The sequence below is a fragment of the Callorhinus ursinus genome, unplaced genomic scaffold (genome assembly GCF_003265705.2).
Source record: "Callorhinus ursinus isolate GAN/ISIS: 27379988/994484 unplaced genomic scaffold, GSC_fseal_2.0 scaffold2, whole genome shotgun sequence".
NCBI lineage: Eukaryota > Metazoa > Chordata > Mammalia > Carnivora > Otariidae > Callorhinus > Callorhinus ursinus.
In genome coordinates, this window is record NW_027397064.1 from 67,393,768 (window position 1) to 67,411,980 (window position 18,213).

At 44.5% G+C, this 18,213-nt stretch overlaps 1 protein-coding gene across 2 annotated transcripts in view; it reads left to right on the forward strand.

The window, feature by feature from the left end:
• The first annotated feature begins 1,237 nt into the window (after window positions 1-1,237).
• DPP4 (dipeptidyl peptidase 4) overlaps window positions 1,238-18,213 on the forward strand; it is a 77,444-nt gene continuing 60,468 nt past the window's right edge. Inside the window, exons 1-2 of one of the 2 annotated variants that reach the window (XM_025852577.2) lie at window positions 1,238-1,503; window positions 2,034-2,121. In XM_025852577.2, the coding sequence (XP_025708362.1) occupies window positions 1,498-1,503; window positions 2,034-2,121 (94 nt within the window). In that variant the 5' untranslated portion in view covers window positions 1,238-1,497. The remainder of the gene's footprint in view (window positions 1,504-2,033; window positions 2,122-18,213) is intronic. The other variant, XM_073883397.1, reaches the window with a different exon arrangement.

An 18,213-nucleotide genomic window follows, 5' to 3' on the forward strand; every position in this document is an offset into this window, starting at 1 on the left:
AAGGGCAGGGAGAAATTGACAAAGCAGGTGAAGAGTTCAGTTTGAGCCCCTGGAGGGGGGTGTGGGCGAGCATATGTAGCTATCAAGAGCAACCAGTGGTCAAGAGTTTAGAAGCAAAGTCAGCACTTGAGATAAAGGATGAAAACTTGAATTTATTCATAACCATGTGTTAATATCCCACAGGATTTTGCATGTTTAATCTTTTACCTCTAACTATGGACACTGAGGCTTTGCTTTTCAGCTGCAGTGAACCCAAGCTGAAGAGGCCTTTAAGGGGGTGGGAGTACTCATCCTCAGGAAAGGAAGTAAGTATAGAGAGACCCTAAAGGCAAATGTTTACCAGAGTATTCCAGAGCATTTTATACTGAATGCCAAATGCACAGACCTCATCTTGTCCCATTTCTCTCTCTCCAGCAACCAGAAGAGGGTCTGGCACCTTGCAACCACTCAAATATTTGGGGAGTGGGCAGAATAAATGGTAATAAATGCCACAGAGGATGGGAGAAAGGAAGGATGAAAGGAACCTACTGGGCAGGAAAGGAGGGAGAAAGGAATGAACCTACAGGGCACAGCGGGGAGCTGGAGGAAGGGAGAAGCCACATCCAACCTTTTTCCCCTTCCTAAACTCTCTTTGCAAGACTGAAAGATGAGAAGCCGTGTGAAGCGATGGTTAAGAACATGGATTCTGATTTCAGGCTCCAGGACCTCCTAGCTGAGCGACTTGCACAAGTAACTTAACCCTTCTGTGCCTGGACTTTCTCCCTCTAAAATAAACACAATAAATGCTTAGAGCAGCTCCCGGGAAAAAGTATGTTCCACATAAGTGTTTTTGTTATTTTTGGCATCTTGATGAGAAGGTAAGCCTGCAAGACAAGCTGGAAATTCCCTGCGGAGGGTGAATTCAGATACTTAGCCTTTAAGAGCCATTCACAAAGACACAATCACCTTTTCTCTCCCTTTGCCTTCCAGAAGCTTTAAACACCCCACTACTTCCCAACAGACTTTCACTAGCAAAAAAAACAAGGGCCTGGGTTTTAGTTGGGCTGCCAGCAGTAAGCCGTTGAGTTTGCAGACCCCATGGGAGCCGAGAGCCAAGGTCCCTTTCCGCTACGGCGGACTACAGTGTGCGCGCCGGGTGCCAGACGCAGGTTCACCCCGGCCGCGGCTCTCGCAACCCCGCCCGAGCGTCCCGGGGGCCCTGCACCCTGCGCGCCCCGACTGCCGCCCAGCGCCCTGCACACGGGGGAGGCGCCTCTCGGGCGCCCTCCGGCCGGGATGCCAGTGCCGGGCGCCCGGCGCGCGTTCGCCCGCAGCCTGCCCGCGGCCTTTATACCGAACGGTCTGAGCGTTCACTAATGTTTAACTCGTGGCAGAAACTTGGGAGCGCAGAGTGACTCCGCGGCCCCGAGCGGTGGAGCTGGACGCCCGTCTCCGCGGCTCGCCTGACTTCTGCCTGCGCTCCTGCTCCGAACACTCAGTTCCGGGCCCACACCGACGATGAAGGTGAGTGAGTAGCGCCTTTCCCTAACCCCAGGGTCGCGTTGTAGGTGCTTCTTCACCAGACTCTCCCCCAAATTGACCCCGAAGCTCGAGGAACGGGACCACGGGCTCCTATTCGGCGGAAGCTCCAGGGCCACCCTGTGACAGGTGAAGGGCCGTCCCAGAGCCCCCGCCTGGGGCTCGGCCCCCCGGGGTTTCTGCTAGTACCAGGCGCGAAGCCTGGGAGGACGCAGAGAGCCACCCATAAAACGCAAGTTCGAACCCTCACTTGGCTTCTCCCTCGCTCGGCTTCTGACGTGCAGGAGGCCGTAGAGAAGCAAACGCTAATGTGCTCTGATGCCACAAGTTCAAGGGCAACCGCTCTTGCAACCTCCGCACTCCAAACCCTCTCAGCCCACTGTGCCCCTCTTCCGGATGTTCGCCCATGGGCACATCCCGCCGCCTAGGGTGCAGCGCGGGCCCCGACACTCTGCCTCTGCCAGACTGGGGCCAGAGGGCTCGCTCTAACTGGATACGATCTGACCGGCTTGCAGACGCCGTGGAAGGTGCTCCTGGGACTGCTGGGGCTCGCTGCGCTCGTCACCGTCATCACCGTGCCCGTGGTTCTGCTGAACGAAGACAGTAAGTTTGAACCATTTGCAAAAGATAAGGCAATTGGAGACCAGGACCGGGTTCTGTCTTACCACACTAAGCACACGGAGAACTAAGGATCTTGCTGGGGGCTTGGACCCGTGCACCAGGTTGTAGCTGAAGCTTCCCTGGAGTTGTTGCTTCTTCTAGGGAGTGGCTAGATGTCCCTGGTGGGGTCTCCAGTGTGCAGGCTGCGAGAGCCTTGTATCATAAATGCCTACTTCCCGCAATCAAGGAGAAGTCTTAGGATTTCTTTTTATTAAATTCAAGTTTAAATGTTTAAATTTAATATGATTTAAATTAAAGAAAAAAAAACCTTTGTAGTTGGGACCTTCAAAGGAAAAGATGTGGTGTTTAAAGGCTTCAAGCAGTAGTAGGGATGTCATAAAAGGAGGGAAAAAATTAAGAGAAGGAACATCCCCAAAATACAGTTTTGAGAAAAGACTACATGGGGAACCGAGGTTCTTTTCCTTCCGGGACGATGAAAATGCATTAATCAGAGAGTTAAGGTGCAGAGAAAAAACTACTTGACCATTTATAGAAATATGTCATAGTAAATCATAAAGCTGGTGTACATGGTAATATTCAGAGCGGGGTGGGATCAGTGATGTTTGGTGGATTCTTTCATTTAAAGCCGCCTTCATATTTTCAGCTTGCCTGACAGTTCAACTCTAGCTCTTACTATAAAACGTTCATGTAATGGGATACACTTTATTGGATGCAAACAAGTGAGAACATCTAGTTTGGGTTTCTTCTGGCCTTACTTTCCTTTTAAGTAAATATTTACTTTCGTTTCAGTATTACACATTCTAGTCAGCCAACTGAAGCATTCTCTCTGGATGGTCTAGTCAACCAGGAAATGTGTAGACAGTGCTCACACACTGCGGGGTCTTCTCCAGATTTCAAGGGGACAGTTCAGAATTAGTTTGTGAAGCTGTCAAGAACTGTTTGCCTGGCAATTTCAGGGCCAGGGCAAAAGTACCAAAGGTTAAATACCTGAGTGTGCTGATCTATTGATAATGACTTTTAGTTAAGAAAGCAATGGTTACCACCACTTGAGATAATCCAATGGCAATCATCAGTTCCCTTACGTTTGCCTTTGTGTTAAAATATAACTGTTTTCATAAAGTGATACTTTGTATATTTAAACAACCACACACACAAAGCTTAGTTGTAAGAATGGGTCATTCAGGGGCACCTGGGTGGCTCAGTTGGTTAAGCATCTGCCTTCGGCTCAGGTCATGACCTCAGGGTCCTGGGATCGAGTCCTGCATCAGGTTCCCTGCTTAGTGGGGAGTCTTCTTCTACCTCTGCTCCCCGCCCCTGCTCGTGATCTCTCTCTCTCTCTCTCTCAAATAAATAAAATCTTACCAAAAAAAAAAAATGGGTCATCCATACAATCAATAAATATTCACATGGCTGACATTATGTCCCAGGCATTGTGCTACTTGCTGCAAATACAAAGATTAAAATTTATAAAGCTCTCTGACCTCAAGAGGTTTATATCTACTAGGAGACAAATATGCAAAAAAATCAAAGTAACCTGGATAGCCCATTTGTCTCCAGAACATCACTGAGGCACCACAGCATCACTGGAAGCATGGGTGTAAAACTGTTAATTATCAGCACTTTCCTTAAGGACAGTGGAAGGAACACTGAACTTTGATAAACCACTTGAAATAGGCAGTGAAATGGCCTAGGGGCCTGGGGGGTCATGCAACTGCCATCTAGGGGATTTGGTCAAGTTAACTATGGGGGATTTTGCTTTGCTGGGTGGGGCATGCAGACTGGGGAGGGGCTGCCTTGTCATTTCCCTTAAACCACACCTAGTCTCTTCCCCATATGAAATTTGGACAAATATTTCAAGAACAGTCTTTTGATGGGACTTCTCCAGAGATTCATGTGTCTCCATCAAAGCATTATGATTCATTAAAATAATTTAGAGAGACTTGAGCAAACTTCCCTGTGGATTAGAAGGATTACTTCTGGGAATGTCAAGGAAGTCTTCTCAGGAGAAGTTTCTTCTGTAGGGATGCTCAAATAGTTAATATCAGTGTCTGGAGATAAGGTTTTCCAGAAAATATAAACGCCTAATGAGTCACAGAGACACAAGATCGCATCCTCAGTTGGATCATAAAAGGACTCCTAGCAGAAGAGCAGGGTGGGCAGAAGCAAAAGGAGTTGATTTTAACCTGCAGATGATGAGAACTACTGGAGAATCTTGCACATGCCTGGACTGTTGGGCCTGACAGTGGGAATGTGGGTTGAGTGGAGCAAGGCCAGAGGGGAAACAGGGAAGTGTCCCAGAAGACTGATGGTGCAGAGCAGAATTTGAAGGCTATCAAGCTACGCAAAAATGTGAACAATTAGACTTCGTAAAAGGAAGGGGAGGGTGGCTAAGGATGCCTCTTGGGCAACTGGGTGGATATGTGGTTTCATTGTATGCTTTATTTACACTTAAGAAACAACACCCAAGTTATTTCTCTTCTCATATTTCTTAATTGGTATATATATATATATATATATATATATACACACACACACACACACACACACACATACACACACACATATATTTCAGGAGAAAAGAAAAATCATCTTGTTTCAACTGCTGCTTTATCATAAATGAAAGCCCAGGAATGTGGCATTTTCACTAAATCAACAATCTCGTTCCTGGGCTGTGCCACAATGAAGGACAGCATTCTTACAAAGAATCCAGAGTCACCACCCAAGAAATGTTCTCCATATTGTCAATCTAGGTTTAAAGTTAAAAAAAAAAAAAAGTACTAGGAAGGAAAGAAGGTAGGAGGTGGGAGAGAGGAAAGATGAATAGAAAGAAAAGGAGGGAAGACAAGAAGGGAAGGGGAGGGAAGAAGATTTTGATAGAAAAACAAAGTCCTAGATCATGTGGAAAGCTAAGAAATAAACAGCCAAAAGGAGGACAAAATGAGCAAAACCAAGTTCATCCCCTGAGAGGTTGTCGACAAGAGAAGGTTAAGTGTTTCCATATGAAACACTGACTTTAGCAGAACTAAACACACCCAGAAGAGAAAGAGAGAGAGAGGCAGAGAGGCATGAGCTTAATACTACTGTATTTTTTTTAGAATAAAAACTCCTGAGGTCAGGAATTATGCATTTCGTCCAGCAAAATTAAAAGTTCACCTCCTTCTGTGTATATAATAAAAGACTGTATTTTTATTATAAACCCTTCAGATACTCTATTATAGAAGGATATTACATTTAAACATTCAGTTTCCCAGAGTCATCAGTAAAATAGATAAATGTACTTTACTCTCAATGGAAGTATAGAAATCCTCATGGCTTACTGGTAATAAAACCTCTGACTCAATATGTGATCCCTTTACTTCCCCTTTCACATTATATTATAGGCTATGCTTTTGAAATATTTGTCAAGTAGTTTTATTATTGAGTTTTATTGTGGGATAGAAACATACCTGTTCTTCTTTTGTTCTTTTCACTGCTTTAGCAGTGAATTTCTTCCATATCTTCTTTCAGTGCATAGGAAATTTGACTGCTCACCCATCCATCAGTAATAAAAGGAAACCCAAATGTGAAGGAGACAGGAATAATCAGAGAAAGAAAAGATAACAACTGTGAAGTTTGTCCGAGGAAGTCCAGGATCTGTTCCAGGTTTAAAAGCCCATAAATGAACCTGAACGAAAGCTTTGTATATTTCAGAGGACAATTTCTAAACAGTGAGTTCCGTAAAAGCCTGAGTTGACTTCAGCCAGCTCAGCTAACTATTGTCAACCTTTGTCAAGTGTTCATGAGGTCAGTGGGTTGGTCTTTTTCAGGTCAGCGCTTGTGGTTCCTTAGCCACAGTATGTCCCTTAAATTTCTCTCATACACATCTTGCCTCTCATCCCAAAAGTGATCAGAGAGGAAAAGGGAAGACTGTTTGCCCAGTCGATGGATAGAGAAAGACAATGTAAAATGACTAACTAGAGCTGGATCAATGTACTTAACGAAGTGCTGACGCCATGGGAAACGTGACTGTAAACACATGCAGGACCACCTCACTTACGGAAGAGAAGGCATGCGGACCTGTAATAATAGTTAACATGTGTTCTCTCTGTGCCAGGTATTGGGCTGAGGGCTTTTAACGTACTTCTCGTTTGATCCTTAGGGCAACCCTTTGAGAGAGGTTCTGTTATCGTCTCCATTTTTACAGAAATGTAAATTTTACTTTGAGAGGGTGCTTCAGTGATTTATCACTGCATAATGAATGACCCCAACACTTAAAACGACGAACATTTGTTATCTCACAACTTCTGTGCGTCAGGAATTCGGCGGTGGCTTAGCTGGGAGGTTCTAGCTCCAGGTCCCTCATGAGGTCTTAAACAAGGTGTCATCTGAAAGCTTGACCAGGGCTGGTGGATCCACGTCCAAGCTCCATCACGTGGCTGTTAGCTAGACATTTTGGTTCCTCACCATGTGGGCCTGTCCATGGGGTGGAAAGAAGGATCCAAGAGAGCAACCAAGTGGGAAGCCACAGAGCCTTTTGTGACCTAGCCTCAGAAGCGATACGCCATCACTTTGCTGTATTCTATTGCTTGCCCAAGCCAGCCCTGATACAATGTGAAAGGGCATGACGCAAGGGCATCAGTGCTGGCCGCAGAGAGCTCCGGGGATCGTCCTAGAAGCTGGCTACCCAAGAAGTTAAGGAACTTGCTCAAAGCTCCGCAGAGCTGAGATTCACACTCAGGCAATGTGACTCTAGAGCTGGTGCTCTTAAACTCCAAATCATTGTGCTGGTTTTGATCAAGTATAAATTCATGTGGCCATGTTAGCATAAAGTTACAATTTCCCATGTATCTGCCTATATTATAATTTCATGGCTGCTAATCCCTGGATGCCAAGTGTCCTGAAGAAAAGTTCCTGCTGCTTTTGCCTCCATTCCTATATAAAGCTGTAGACAGGCAGTGACTTCCAGCTCAGGTCCAGATTTGCTCCTTGCGCTCAGTTACACCTACTTTGTTTTTAATGCATATTATATTATTTTATTTGAACTTCACAGAACAACCCATTAAGGTATTAATATCTTTACTTGTTACACTGAAGAAACTGAGGCATAGAAGTTTAGGGCTTTGTGAGTAAGTCCTAGAACTTGGAAATCCAAACCTTTTGACTTTTAGCCTTTCCTGAGTCTGCTGATTTCCATCCATAGCTGTTTTAAAGAAATGCTTTGGTGGGAATTTTTGTAAGTGAATGATTAATCACGGCTTTATGGTTTGATGCTAACCCTTTCATTGTTGTAAACCAATTATCTTGTAAATATTTTTACCTTTAGTCTTCATAGCTCCATTATGACCTCCAAAGGAGGGTGTGTCTCAATCTGAGAGTAAACTAAAACTACAAAATCAGAACTTCTGAGTTAGCTGTTTTATTTTTGCCAAGTACTGTGTTTTCTTTTAAACTTTTTTTTTTTTTTTTTTTTTATTCATGAGAGACAGAGAGAGAGAGAGAGAGAGGCAGAGGGAGAAGCAGGCTCCCAAGGAGCAGGGAGCCTGATGTGGGACTCGATCCCAGGACCCTGGGATCATGACCTGAGCCGAAGGCAGACGCCTACCCATCTGAGCCACCCAGGCGCCCCAAGTACTGTGTTTTCAACTTTATATTTTACTTCAAAATTCTAACTTCCTAGGAAGTTTTTAAAACTTAATGATAAACCATTGACTTTAGTTACCCATATACATTTATGTGCACATTTCTTCATTATTTCGTTCACTGGGGAAGCAAGTAGACTCGGGAGCTTGAGAAACATATTTCAGCATCCAAGGCCCAAGAAGCTCGGTAATTCCAGGCAGAGCCAAAGCCTGCGGGAACTTTGTTCCTGACACCGTGAGGACCAGGGTGGCTCAGATTGTATAACAAAGGAAGAGGGAGCAGTAGGGGCTATCAGGAGGGGACTACCACATACCCCTTCCCTGACCTCACACTGGGTCCTCCAAAACCGGTTGTGTGGCCCCAGTGACCTTAACACCATCCCTGTGGGGCTGAGACCCCCTCTTCTTATTTTCCTCAGTTTTTTTTAAAGCCTGACCTGCTCAAGCTCAGGTCCATGAGTTTCACGGATGGCTCTATTCCCCTGTTATTTTCCTTTTATTTCAGGCAGGAAACTTGTACTATAAGACTTACAGCCTCTTTAGAGCTGTGGTCCTGTGGTGGCCAGATTCAGGATTTGTTAGCTCACCAGCACGTCTGGAACAGTCACCTCTGTGTCAGGTGTTGTTGTGGGTCTAGGGGAGCTGGCCCTAAACAGTAGAGATGAGGTGCCTGTTCCCATGGACCTTTACCATCCATGGGGCAGGCAAGGAAGAGGCAAGCACCTGAGTCATTTCAGACAGGAATAATGCTGGGACAAAATTAAGGGTGATAGAGAAGGCAGAGGGACACAGAAAGGAGTTTCTTTTTATCCCAAGCATGAATGTGGATGATCTCAATTCCATTTTTAAACCATGTCTCTGACTCATTCATACATAACAGAGGCAGGTGGAGGGTATTTGTGAGAGATGATGGCAGATTGGACAGGGTGATAGTATTGGAAATGTAAAAAAAAGAGAGATAAAACAGGATGTACTTTGGAGGTAAACAGTGTGTGGCGGAGAGCAAAGAAGTGAAAAGTGAGGGAAGGAGCACCGACGAGGATGACTCCTTGAACAACCGTCTACACAGTCCAAGTGGAGAACTTTCTCGTGCTCTCAGGGCTCTGTCTTGCCCACGAGAGCTAATCTACACCAGTTCCTCTGAACTAATTCCTTTGTTCTGCTGCATATGCTTCAGGGATCAGGAGGCAGGACTCGGAGAGGCCTTCTCCATTGTGCACCTAGCACATACCTGTCAAAAGATGGTGTAATTCCCCAATTCAGCGAATATTTATGGAACATTTTCTACATGCCAGGCACTTTGTTACCCACGAGAGATATAAAAATGATAGACACAGCCCTTATCCTCAAACAATTCCCAATATTAAAAGAAACATAAACATTAACTATAGTAAAAAGGGCTAAGTGTCCTTCTAGTAAATGATCAAAGTGCTATGGAAGCACTAAAGGGCAATGATAAATGCTGTCCCGGGAAGTCTGTACAGAAACCAACTAGGCATAAAGGATTAATAATTAATGGATCCGCATATAATCCTTCCAATAGTGGAGCCACCAGAATGGCCTCCCAGGCATGCAGTTCACCTTCCTGTTTCGTCCTCAACTATTACGGCTCCAGATTCTGTAGGAGGACTGTGTCAAAACAATGTTTCTGGCTGCAAGTAACAGAGTACCTGCCCAAAAGTTGTTTAAACTATAAAGTGTTACCGGGCGCCTCGGTGGCTCAGGTCGTGATCTCAGGGTCCTGGAATGGAGCCCCACCTCCAGCTGTCTCCCTGCTCAGCGGGGAGCCTGCTTCTCCCTCTCCATCTGCCCCCTGCCCCCCCGCCAACTCATTCTGGCTTTCTCTCAAAATCTTTTTTTTTTTTAAATGTGAACTATAGAGTGTTAACTATTGTCCTATTATTAGCCTCTTACATCACTGGAAGCATAGAAGTGAGGCAGTTCTAGAGTTTGTTGATGCAGTGATCCAACAACATCCTCAAGGGCCTGGCACCTTTCATCTGTTCGGCTGCACCCCTCCTCAGACTGTCGGCTTATGTTCTCAAGCTTGTCCTCTCAGGGTCAAGTATGGGTGCCACAGAAGCACATCATTTGCTCACACAGCTATTTCGCAGGGCAGAAGATGATGTTGTTCCTCATTCATAACCTGTTCTCTCAGGGAGGGAGAGCTTTTCCAGAAGTCCCTCGGCCCAAGGCAGACTTTCCCTCACATCTCATTGGCCAGATTTGTGTCACTCGTCCATTCTAATCTAATCACGGGCATGGGGAATGAATGTTGGGGTCTGGATTTTCTTTTGAACTAGATTATCAAGACTCATCTTCCTGGGACGAGGAGGAAACTCCTTCCTAACACAAGGAAGGGGAAGGGAAATTACCTAAGTTGAATTGAGAATTCCAAAAGAAAGAAATGCCGGGGGGGGCGCTCTATGTAGACATATCATATATTTTATCGTTGCTTTCTTTTCATTACACTGAAAAGATTTAATTTGCTAACAAAAGAAAATAGCTGTCAAGCCAGCTCTGATCTCTGAAGAATCTGATCATATAACTCTCCTTCCCCTCTTCTCACTTCCTTTCCTAACCACCTAAATTTATTGCACAGCATGGTGTTTCGATGATGTGCTTTTTATGAGAAAGGCATTTTGGGCCCAGTACCTGCTTTGGCTTGGCATCTAACGTGATTAAGAATGGGGAGGAATCAAATTTGAAATATTTAAGATACAAATCTGAGACAGTAGAGCAGGTCAGAAACATCTTAGGGGAATTACTCTCAATTTTTTCATTAAAAGCCCATATAAATTGTCATATTTTATTCGACTAATAATGTGAAAAGGTAGTAGAAACAGTCAACAGAAAATAAAAAGAGCAACCTTTTAAAATACATGGTAAACATTAGACCTGCAAAAGTTGACCCAGGAAAGTAGGATTTGAAATAACTAATGGCTAGAAAAACAAAATACAATTAGTAGATAAAAGCAAACAAAATAACTTCATGGTGTCTGTATTTGATGACTCAAATCTTTTTTTTTTTTTTAAGATTTTATTTACTTGACAGAGAGAGACACAGCAAGAGAGGGAACACAAGCAGGGGGAGCGGGAGAGGGAGAAGCAGGCTTCCCGCGGAGCAGGGAGCCCGATGTGGGGCTCGATCCCAGGACCTTGGGATCATGACCTGAGCCGAAGGCAGACACAACGACTGAGCCACCCAGGCGCCCTGATGACTCAAATCTTTGTTGTTAAATCTGTAGGAGGGAAAATTAATCTACATGGTAGTGATTTTCTGAAGATGAAAGTGGCTTGACTGTACTGAAAAGAAAATCTAGAACCCAGTATCAGTGGCGTCTCGTGAGGCCTGGCCATCCCGCCCCCCCCACCCCGCTTCCTTACTGACGCTGCTGGTGGACTCTGTCATGTGTCTCCCTTCCCCAAGCCCCCAGCATCCCCTCAGCTGACAAGCTGGCTTTGTCTTTTAATGACAAAAGAGAGGCCCTCAGAAGAGACTATCCTCCATTCCCACCAGCCCCTCTGAGCACTCACCTGCATTTGCCCCTCCGGGGCGCTAGGTGAGCTTTTTGGGCACCTGCTGGAAGCCAGATCCTCCTGTGGGCACTGATTCCACCCCTTTTGCTTTGCACAGAAATAGGGCTCCAGCTTTCTCTCCTGCCCTCTGCATCATCATTTTCTCCTCTCTATCTAATGGTGCGGTGACCTCTCACGAAAGGAAAGGAAAAGAGGCAGAGGGGCGGAGAGGAGAATCCTCCCTGGATCCCGCATCCCTGCCAATCTCCCAGTCCTTCTCCCTGCTCTCTTTACCACGAAACTCCTCAAAGAACTTATCTCTGTCTACAGTTCCTCTCCCTGTTCTCTCTTAAACCCCCTGGAATAAGGCTTGCCCCCGCCGGCCACTGAAACAGCTCAGTTCTCCTCAAGTTCCCTCACCTGTGTGTTACTAAATCCAAAGCCCAGGTCTCCATTTGTGTCTCACTGTCCTGTCAGTTAGTCTTTCTTCTTTACCGCCTCCCCCTGGGTTTCTACTTCTGGTGTTCCTTCTACCTCACCACATGCCCCCTCCATTCTCCTTAAGAAGTTCCTCTTCATGTCTGACTTCTAACCTTCAACCCACCAGGGCTCCATTCCGGAACTTCTTCCTTCCTTCTTCCTTCATTCCACTGGGTGATTTCACACACCCCCATGGCCTTAAACACTATCTGTACCCTGACAGTGCCCCAATCGTCAGACCAGACCTCTTTCCGAAATTCTACATGTGTATTTGAGTAGGCATCTCCATTTGGATGTTACTGGCATCTCAAAGCAACATCTCCCCAAAGTCCTGCCAAACCTATTCCTCCCTTAGTGCGCCTTGTCTCAACATAGAGCAATTCCATTTCTCTAGTCCCTGAGCCCAAGATCCATGCAGCTCTTCTCAACTCCACAGACTCATTTATATTCAACATCTAGTTGGTCAGCAAAAGCCTATCACTTCTACTTTCATGTTCTTTCAAAATTCGACCATATTTCACCACCTCCACTGTTACCCCCCAGTCCCAGATACCCATCACCTTTCACCTGAATTCTTGCAAAAAACATCCCTATTTAACTTTTCTCATCACAACAGGCAAGGTTACCAAGGGAACCAGAATTCTAAAATGACTCCCCAGGGACGCCTGGGTGCTTCAGTTGATTAGGTGGTTAAGCATCTGACTTCAGCTCAGGTCATGATCTCAGGGTCCTGGGATCGAGCCCCGCACTGGACTTCACGGGGAGTCTCCTTGTCCCTCGCCCTCTGCCCCTCCCCCGATCATGCTCACACACTCTCTTTCTCTCAAATAAATAAATAAATAAAATCTTTAAAATAAAATGACTCCCCAAATTTCCTCCCTTCCCCCATGTACAGTCTCTGAGGTCGTGAATATGATGGATTTAATTCTGGTGATTAGGTTGTGTTCTGTGGCACAGTCCACTTCAAGAAAGGGAGATTACCCAGGTGGGCTGTCTACTTCAAGTGTAGCTTCGGTGCTTTGTAGTCACGGGACTTGAGTCCACTTACTCTCTATGCTTGTCTGCACCTCAGTTTCCTTACCTGTAAAATTGAGACGAGAATAACTTATTAAATGTACAACGCCTGGAACGGCCCAGCACCCTGGAATAACTCTGTATTTGTAGTTATGATTCTTTATGTATTTTTAAATTTTTTATTTTTTTAATAGTCCCAGAGGCAAGTACTATAATACTTGTCCCACACTCTTGAAAGTTTTGCCTGGAGAATTCTGGGAAGGGCAATTTTTATGGCAGTTTTGTTTTCCAATGATCATCTTTCCTTGTATCCTGGAAGACAAACACTTATCCCAGAGTTGCGTTGTTGATTATTCCTATAAATCTTTTTGGAAAGTTCTTCAGCGATTCAGTATTAGAACTTTCATGGTCACCAAAGGCTGATGTCTTCTAATCAGTGTTTCTAACACAAACTAATCATTCTTAGCTTGCATGGTAACACCTTCACTTGATGTCTCACTACAACTACTTTTCAGTATTTCTCAAGAGAAAACAGCCCTTTACTGAAATGGCTGAATGTTTCATGGGCCTGTGGGTCATTTATCCACATAGTTCATATGTTTCCACCTCTCAGCTGTTTCTCGTCACCTGAGATTACACTGGTTTAATGTCAGTCAATGTCGTGGGCCATAAAAGCCTTCCAAGTATGAATGTTGGCCATTATTGTACCAGTCTTATTCCTTCCCAGAAAAGTCCTAACAAGGGGAGAGGAAGTGACTATAATAGAATGAATGAATGAATGAATGAATGAATGAATGAATGAATGAATAAAGCACTTTCTATTTCAAAGAGGAATAAAGCAGCCCTGATACCCTGTTTGGTGCAGGCTTCCTGTGCAGGCTACACTTCCTGACTCATTCCTGAGGTCAAGGCAGAGTGAGTAGGGCAATGTAAACTGGGTTTAGATCAGGAAGTCCCTCTGGCCTTGCACTGCTTTGCCAGTGGTTGTAGTTATTTTCATCTTGACCTGAATTTTGAGGCATGGATATTCTGCCCACTTTTGCTTTTCTGCATATATATTGGAGTCTTATGCTGATATTCTTACTGTTTCAAAGCAATTAGAGTTTCAACCTCAATCTTTCAAAACCAATCTTGGGAGCAGTTGTGTTTTTGTTGTGGTTTTTTTGTTGTTGTTGTTGTTGCTTACAATTCTGAGGAATGTCTACATAGTGTCATCAAAGAAAAGCTAAGTCTGGCCACTTGTTTTTCTAAATAAAGTTTTATTGGAACACAGCCATTAAAATTACAATGTTGTCTGTGGCTGCTTTCACGCTACAGGCAGACTGGAGTAGTTGCAACGAAGATGCATGACCCACAAAACCTGAAACATTTACAGTCTGGCCCCTTAAGAAGAGGTTGCCAACCCCAGGTCTAGATATTGGATGCTTAGAGCCCAAAATGACCTTATTTTATAGGCAAAGTGTGTAAGTCTTTATACTGTTGAAGTATAGTGGCGTGACAAATACAGAAATCACACTCGGTGTTTCAGAAGAGGACTTTACTCTAAAAATTGGTTGCACGGACTAAAGAGCAAAAGAGAAATTCTGAAGTAACCCAGAGAGAGAAGCTGCAGGAATGGTTTATGTTTGGGGTTAGGAACAAAGGGGAAGAAGAAGGACACAGAAGATCTGGGTTCAAAACTGAGGGGTATGAAGCACCCCGCTGCTTCTGCCACCACTGGGAGGCATGACAAGACAAGTTTGGGCATTCCAAAGGAGCCAGAGGTTGGGCCAGGTACTACTTCTGGGCACACGTTGATGGGATCAGCCGGAAAAAGAAAGTTCTTCTTCCTCTCCTACTGGCCAATCCTCTAACTAGACCCATCTGACCAGTGCATTGCTCTTCCTACTACCACCATCACTTGGAGTTCACAATGCTGGTATTCGGAACCGTGTTCCTGTGTTAGTATTATCTGGCTTTTATTTTTTCATTCAAAAATAATCAGGGACTGTTTTTATATGCTGAGCACGGTTCTAGGCTGTGGTGATATAACAGTAAACGAAACCAAACACAACAAAATCAGTGCCCCTATGGAGTTTACATTCAGTCAAAGGAGGCAAACAGTAAACAAGATAAAGAAGCAAGATATGTGGTATGATAGATGGTATCACTGTTAAGGGAAAAAAATAAAGCAAGAAGGGCAATAGAGAATGCCATGGGGAGATCAGGTCTTAAAAAAGGACCTGGAGGAGGTAAGAAAAGCAAGCCTTGGGCGTATTCGAGGTCAAGAACATTCCAGGAGGAGAGTACAGCAAGTTCAAAGTCCCTGAGGCGGCAGTGGGCAGAGTGTGTCTAGTGAACGGCCAGGAGGCCATTGCAGATAGAGAGGAGTGACATGAGGGCAGGAGGAGGGGGTGAGGCTGGAGTCATGACAGCCAGTCTCCTACTAAGTTGTTCCCTTTATCCCAAACTGTCGCTAGTCTAGGAGATAATGCGTTGTACCACTTGGCTGGCCTTTCAGAGTACACTTTTGAAAATACAGTGATCTATCTCTAACAGAAGTTTGGCCATCTGCCCCTCTGATCTTACAAGGAAATGCATGGAGGATGCAGTCCCAGGTTCCCTAGCCTCTGGCTCCGTGGTTGGGCATTTATCAGATGTCACTTGGTGTACCTGGGATGTTTCTCTTCTAGAGGTGAATCTGGCGATTGTGATTATAGTTTAATGCCTCCTGTGTTAGTAATCGGAAAAATGTCCCTCTCTCCAAATCCTCCAAGTCCACCAAGTTCCATGTTTCCCCTCCATGCTACAAACTGCTGACTCCAGCTACGGACGGGAAGGAGGGCATGAGACCGGTAGAAGGGAGAAAGAGCGGCTCATTAGCACTTGGCGAATGACTACGTTGTTATCCTAGGTGCTTTCTCGATGTGTTGCTCTTATGCTGTCTTATTCGGATCATCTGGGATATGAATATCATGAAACTTATTATTTTACCCATTATTTTATTGCAGTTAAAGTCCTAATCTCAGCACCACTGCTCAGTACGTGAGAGGAGAGACTCCTCTATTCACGTTTGTATCCTGATTGCCTAGTGCACGCTTGGAACAAAATAACAATAGTGTAATATATCTGGAGAGCTTCCTAAATTCTATGTCCCAAGCTAAGCATTTTACATCCATTATCCCACTTAACCATGGCAAGTCCCCATGGGCTACGTAATGCTATATTCTGGTTTTATAGATTAAAAAGCTGAGGTTCAGAAAGATGCAGTAATTTTCCCAAGGCCTCAGTGCAAGAATTGGACCTAGGCTGAAATCCAGGCTCTCCGATTTCAAAGCCGTCAAGGACCCAACACTTTATTGGTATTTGTTGGATCAATTCAGATGGGTGGTAGCCTGCCTGCATATGCTACTGAATAATACAGGGTATGAAGTGCCTTCCAGTCAATTTCTTCTTCTGCCTCCTTGATTTTGCTTCCTCTGTCCCTATGTCAAGGCTGCTATTTTGCTGTGGCAAATTCTGAAGCAACACTCATTTCATTTCTTTAGCATCAATACAAAATGTTAACTGATTACCATATGGAACCCAAGAATTCTATAACCAGATATCTTTTTCCTGTGTTTAACAACTTAATAAGTTTATGAGCTTAAAGAGCACATTTTAGTTGCGTTTCATTAGCCATTTATTTACCAAAAGAATTTATCTTTGGAAGTAGAAATATTATATATCATAGCCCAATACAGACAAAAAAGTTTTTTACTAATATATACAAAATATTCAAATTATTCTGTAATCACAAAGTAACAAGTGGTCAAAGCAAGACCATTCCATGGAACCACACTACATCCTTACTTAGATCTTATAATTTTGGAAATACTTTTATTCAGAAATGATTTGATCCTACAACAAGGATGCATTGAGAGGGGCGCCTGGGTGGCTCAGTCGTTAAGCGTCTGCCTTCGGCTTAGGTCACGGTCCCAGGGTCCTGGGATCGAGCCCCGCATCGGGCTCCCTGCTCGGTGGGAAGCCTGCTTCTCCCTCTCCCACCCCCCCCTGCTTGTGTTCCCTCTCTCGCTGTGTCTCTCTGTATCAAATAAATAAGTAAAAATCTTTAAAAAAAAAAGAATGCATTGAGATACCACTTTGATAAGACTTTATCAGGTTGAGTCATTTTAAATACTGTTATTCTACAATTTTTGACTGATAAAAATGACATTTTCATATGGTCTAACCCAATAGCTGTTCTCACCAAAAAAGTAAAATCTAAAGTTGTTAACCTTTTTTTTTTGATTTTGAAGAAGACATGAATCTAAGAGTTTCTATAAAAGCTGATGGGTAACATATGATTAACTGCTTTACTTGGCTAGCATAATGCTTTGAACCGATAAGTCAAATGAACTACATGTCCCAGGCCCACCAGGAAAACCACACAAGCAGCCAAAGACCTTCATCTGTTGCCACAGCAGTGCTCTGTCAGTGAGCAAGGAGACAAGGGGAAAGAAACATGAGCGTGTCCTGTAAGTGTTTGACAGAATAGGTTGTAACTTGGCAACAAACTAGGAACTTGCTAAAGGTCAAAACCTGGACTTGGCACTCACATTTTACAGAACTCACTTATCTAGATGTTTCAGATGTATCTTCCAATGTGCACTGCTTATCAAATGGCAAGGCAAAAAAACAGGGAACATTTGTTGCTTGATTTGCTCCAATTCAGCAGCGCTGTTCTGGCACTGGGTAGCCAGGAGGTAGAAAGCGGCTCGCGGGGTCATCGTTAAGTGGCTGAGCGAGCCTGACACAAACCAGAGGCGGCCCGGGCCTTCACAGATATCCTGGGCCCTAGCAGGAGTGTAGCATCAGGGTTGATATCTGGGACATCAGCGGTTGGATTAAAATCATCCTGGGCCCATTATGAGCAAACATGGTAGGAGCCCAAACATGGTAGACATGATGGGTCTAGGAATGCTGTGGCCTGAGGAGAGAATGAGCTCAGCATTGTCTGAGACAGGGGAAAGGTTAAGTGCTCAGTGAGTCATGCATCATGAATGTGCAGGGTGGCGCCCTGGACAGCAGGTGACGTCACAGGGAATTTTGCCTCAGTTATGTTAAATATTCCAGATTTAAGTGTGTTATCCTAAAAAACCAGGGCAAATACCCTTACATGAGGTAACATTTAAATGAGAGAACACTGTACGCGTCATCTGTTATAAGTACTCGGTTAATTCTCCCCTTACAAAATCAAGAGGCAGTGAAAGATATGTCTGTTTTATTAGATATATACGTTTTAGGTTGTTCGGGCTGCATTGACAAAAACGCCATAGACCGGGTGGCTCAAACAAGTGTCTATTTCTCACAGTTTTGGAGGCTGGGAAGACTCAGGCACTGGCAGATTATGTGTCTAGTGTCTAGTGAGAGCCTGTTTCCTGTGTCCTCACATGGAAGGGACAAGAGAGTCCTCTGGGCACTA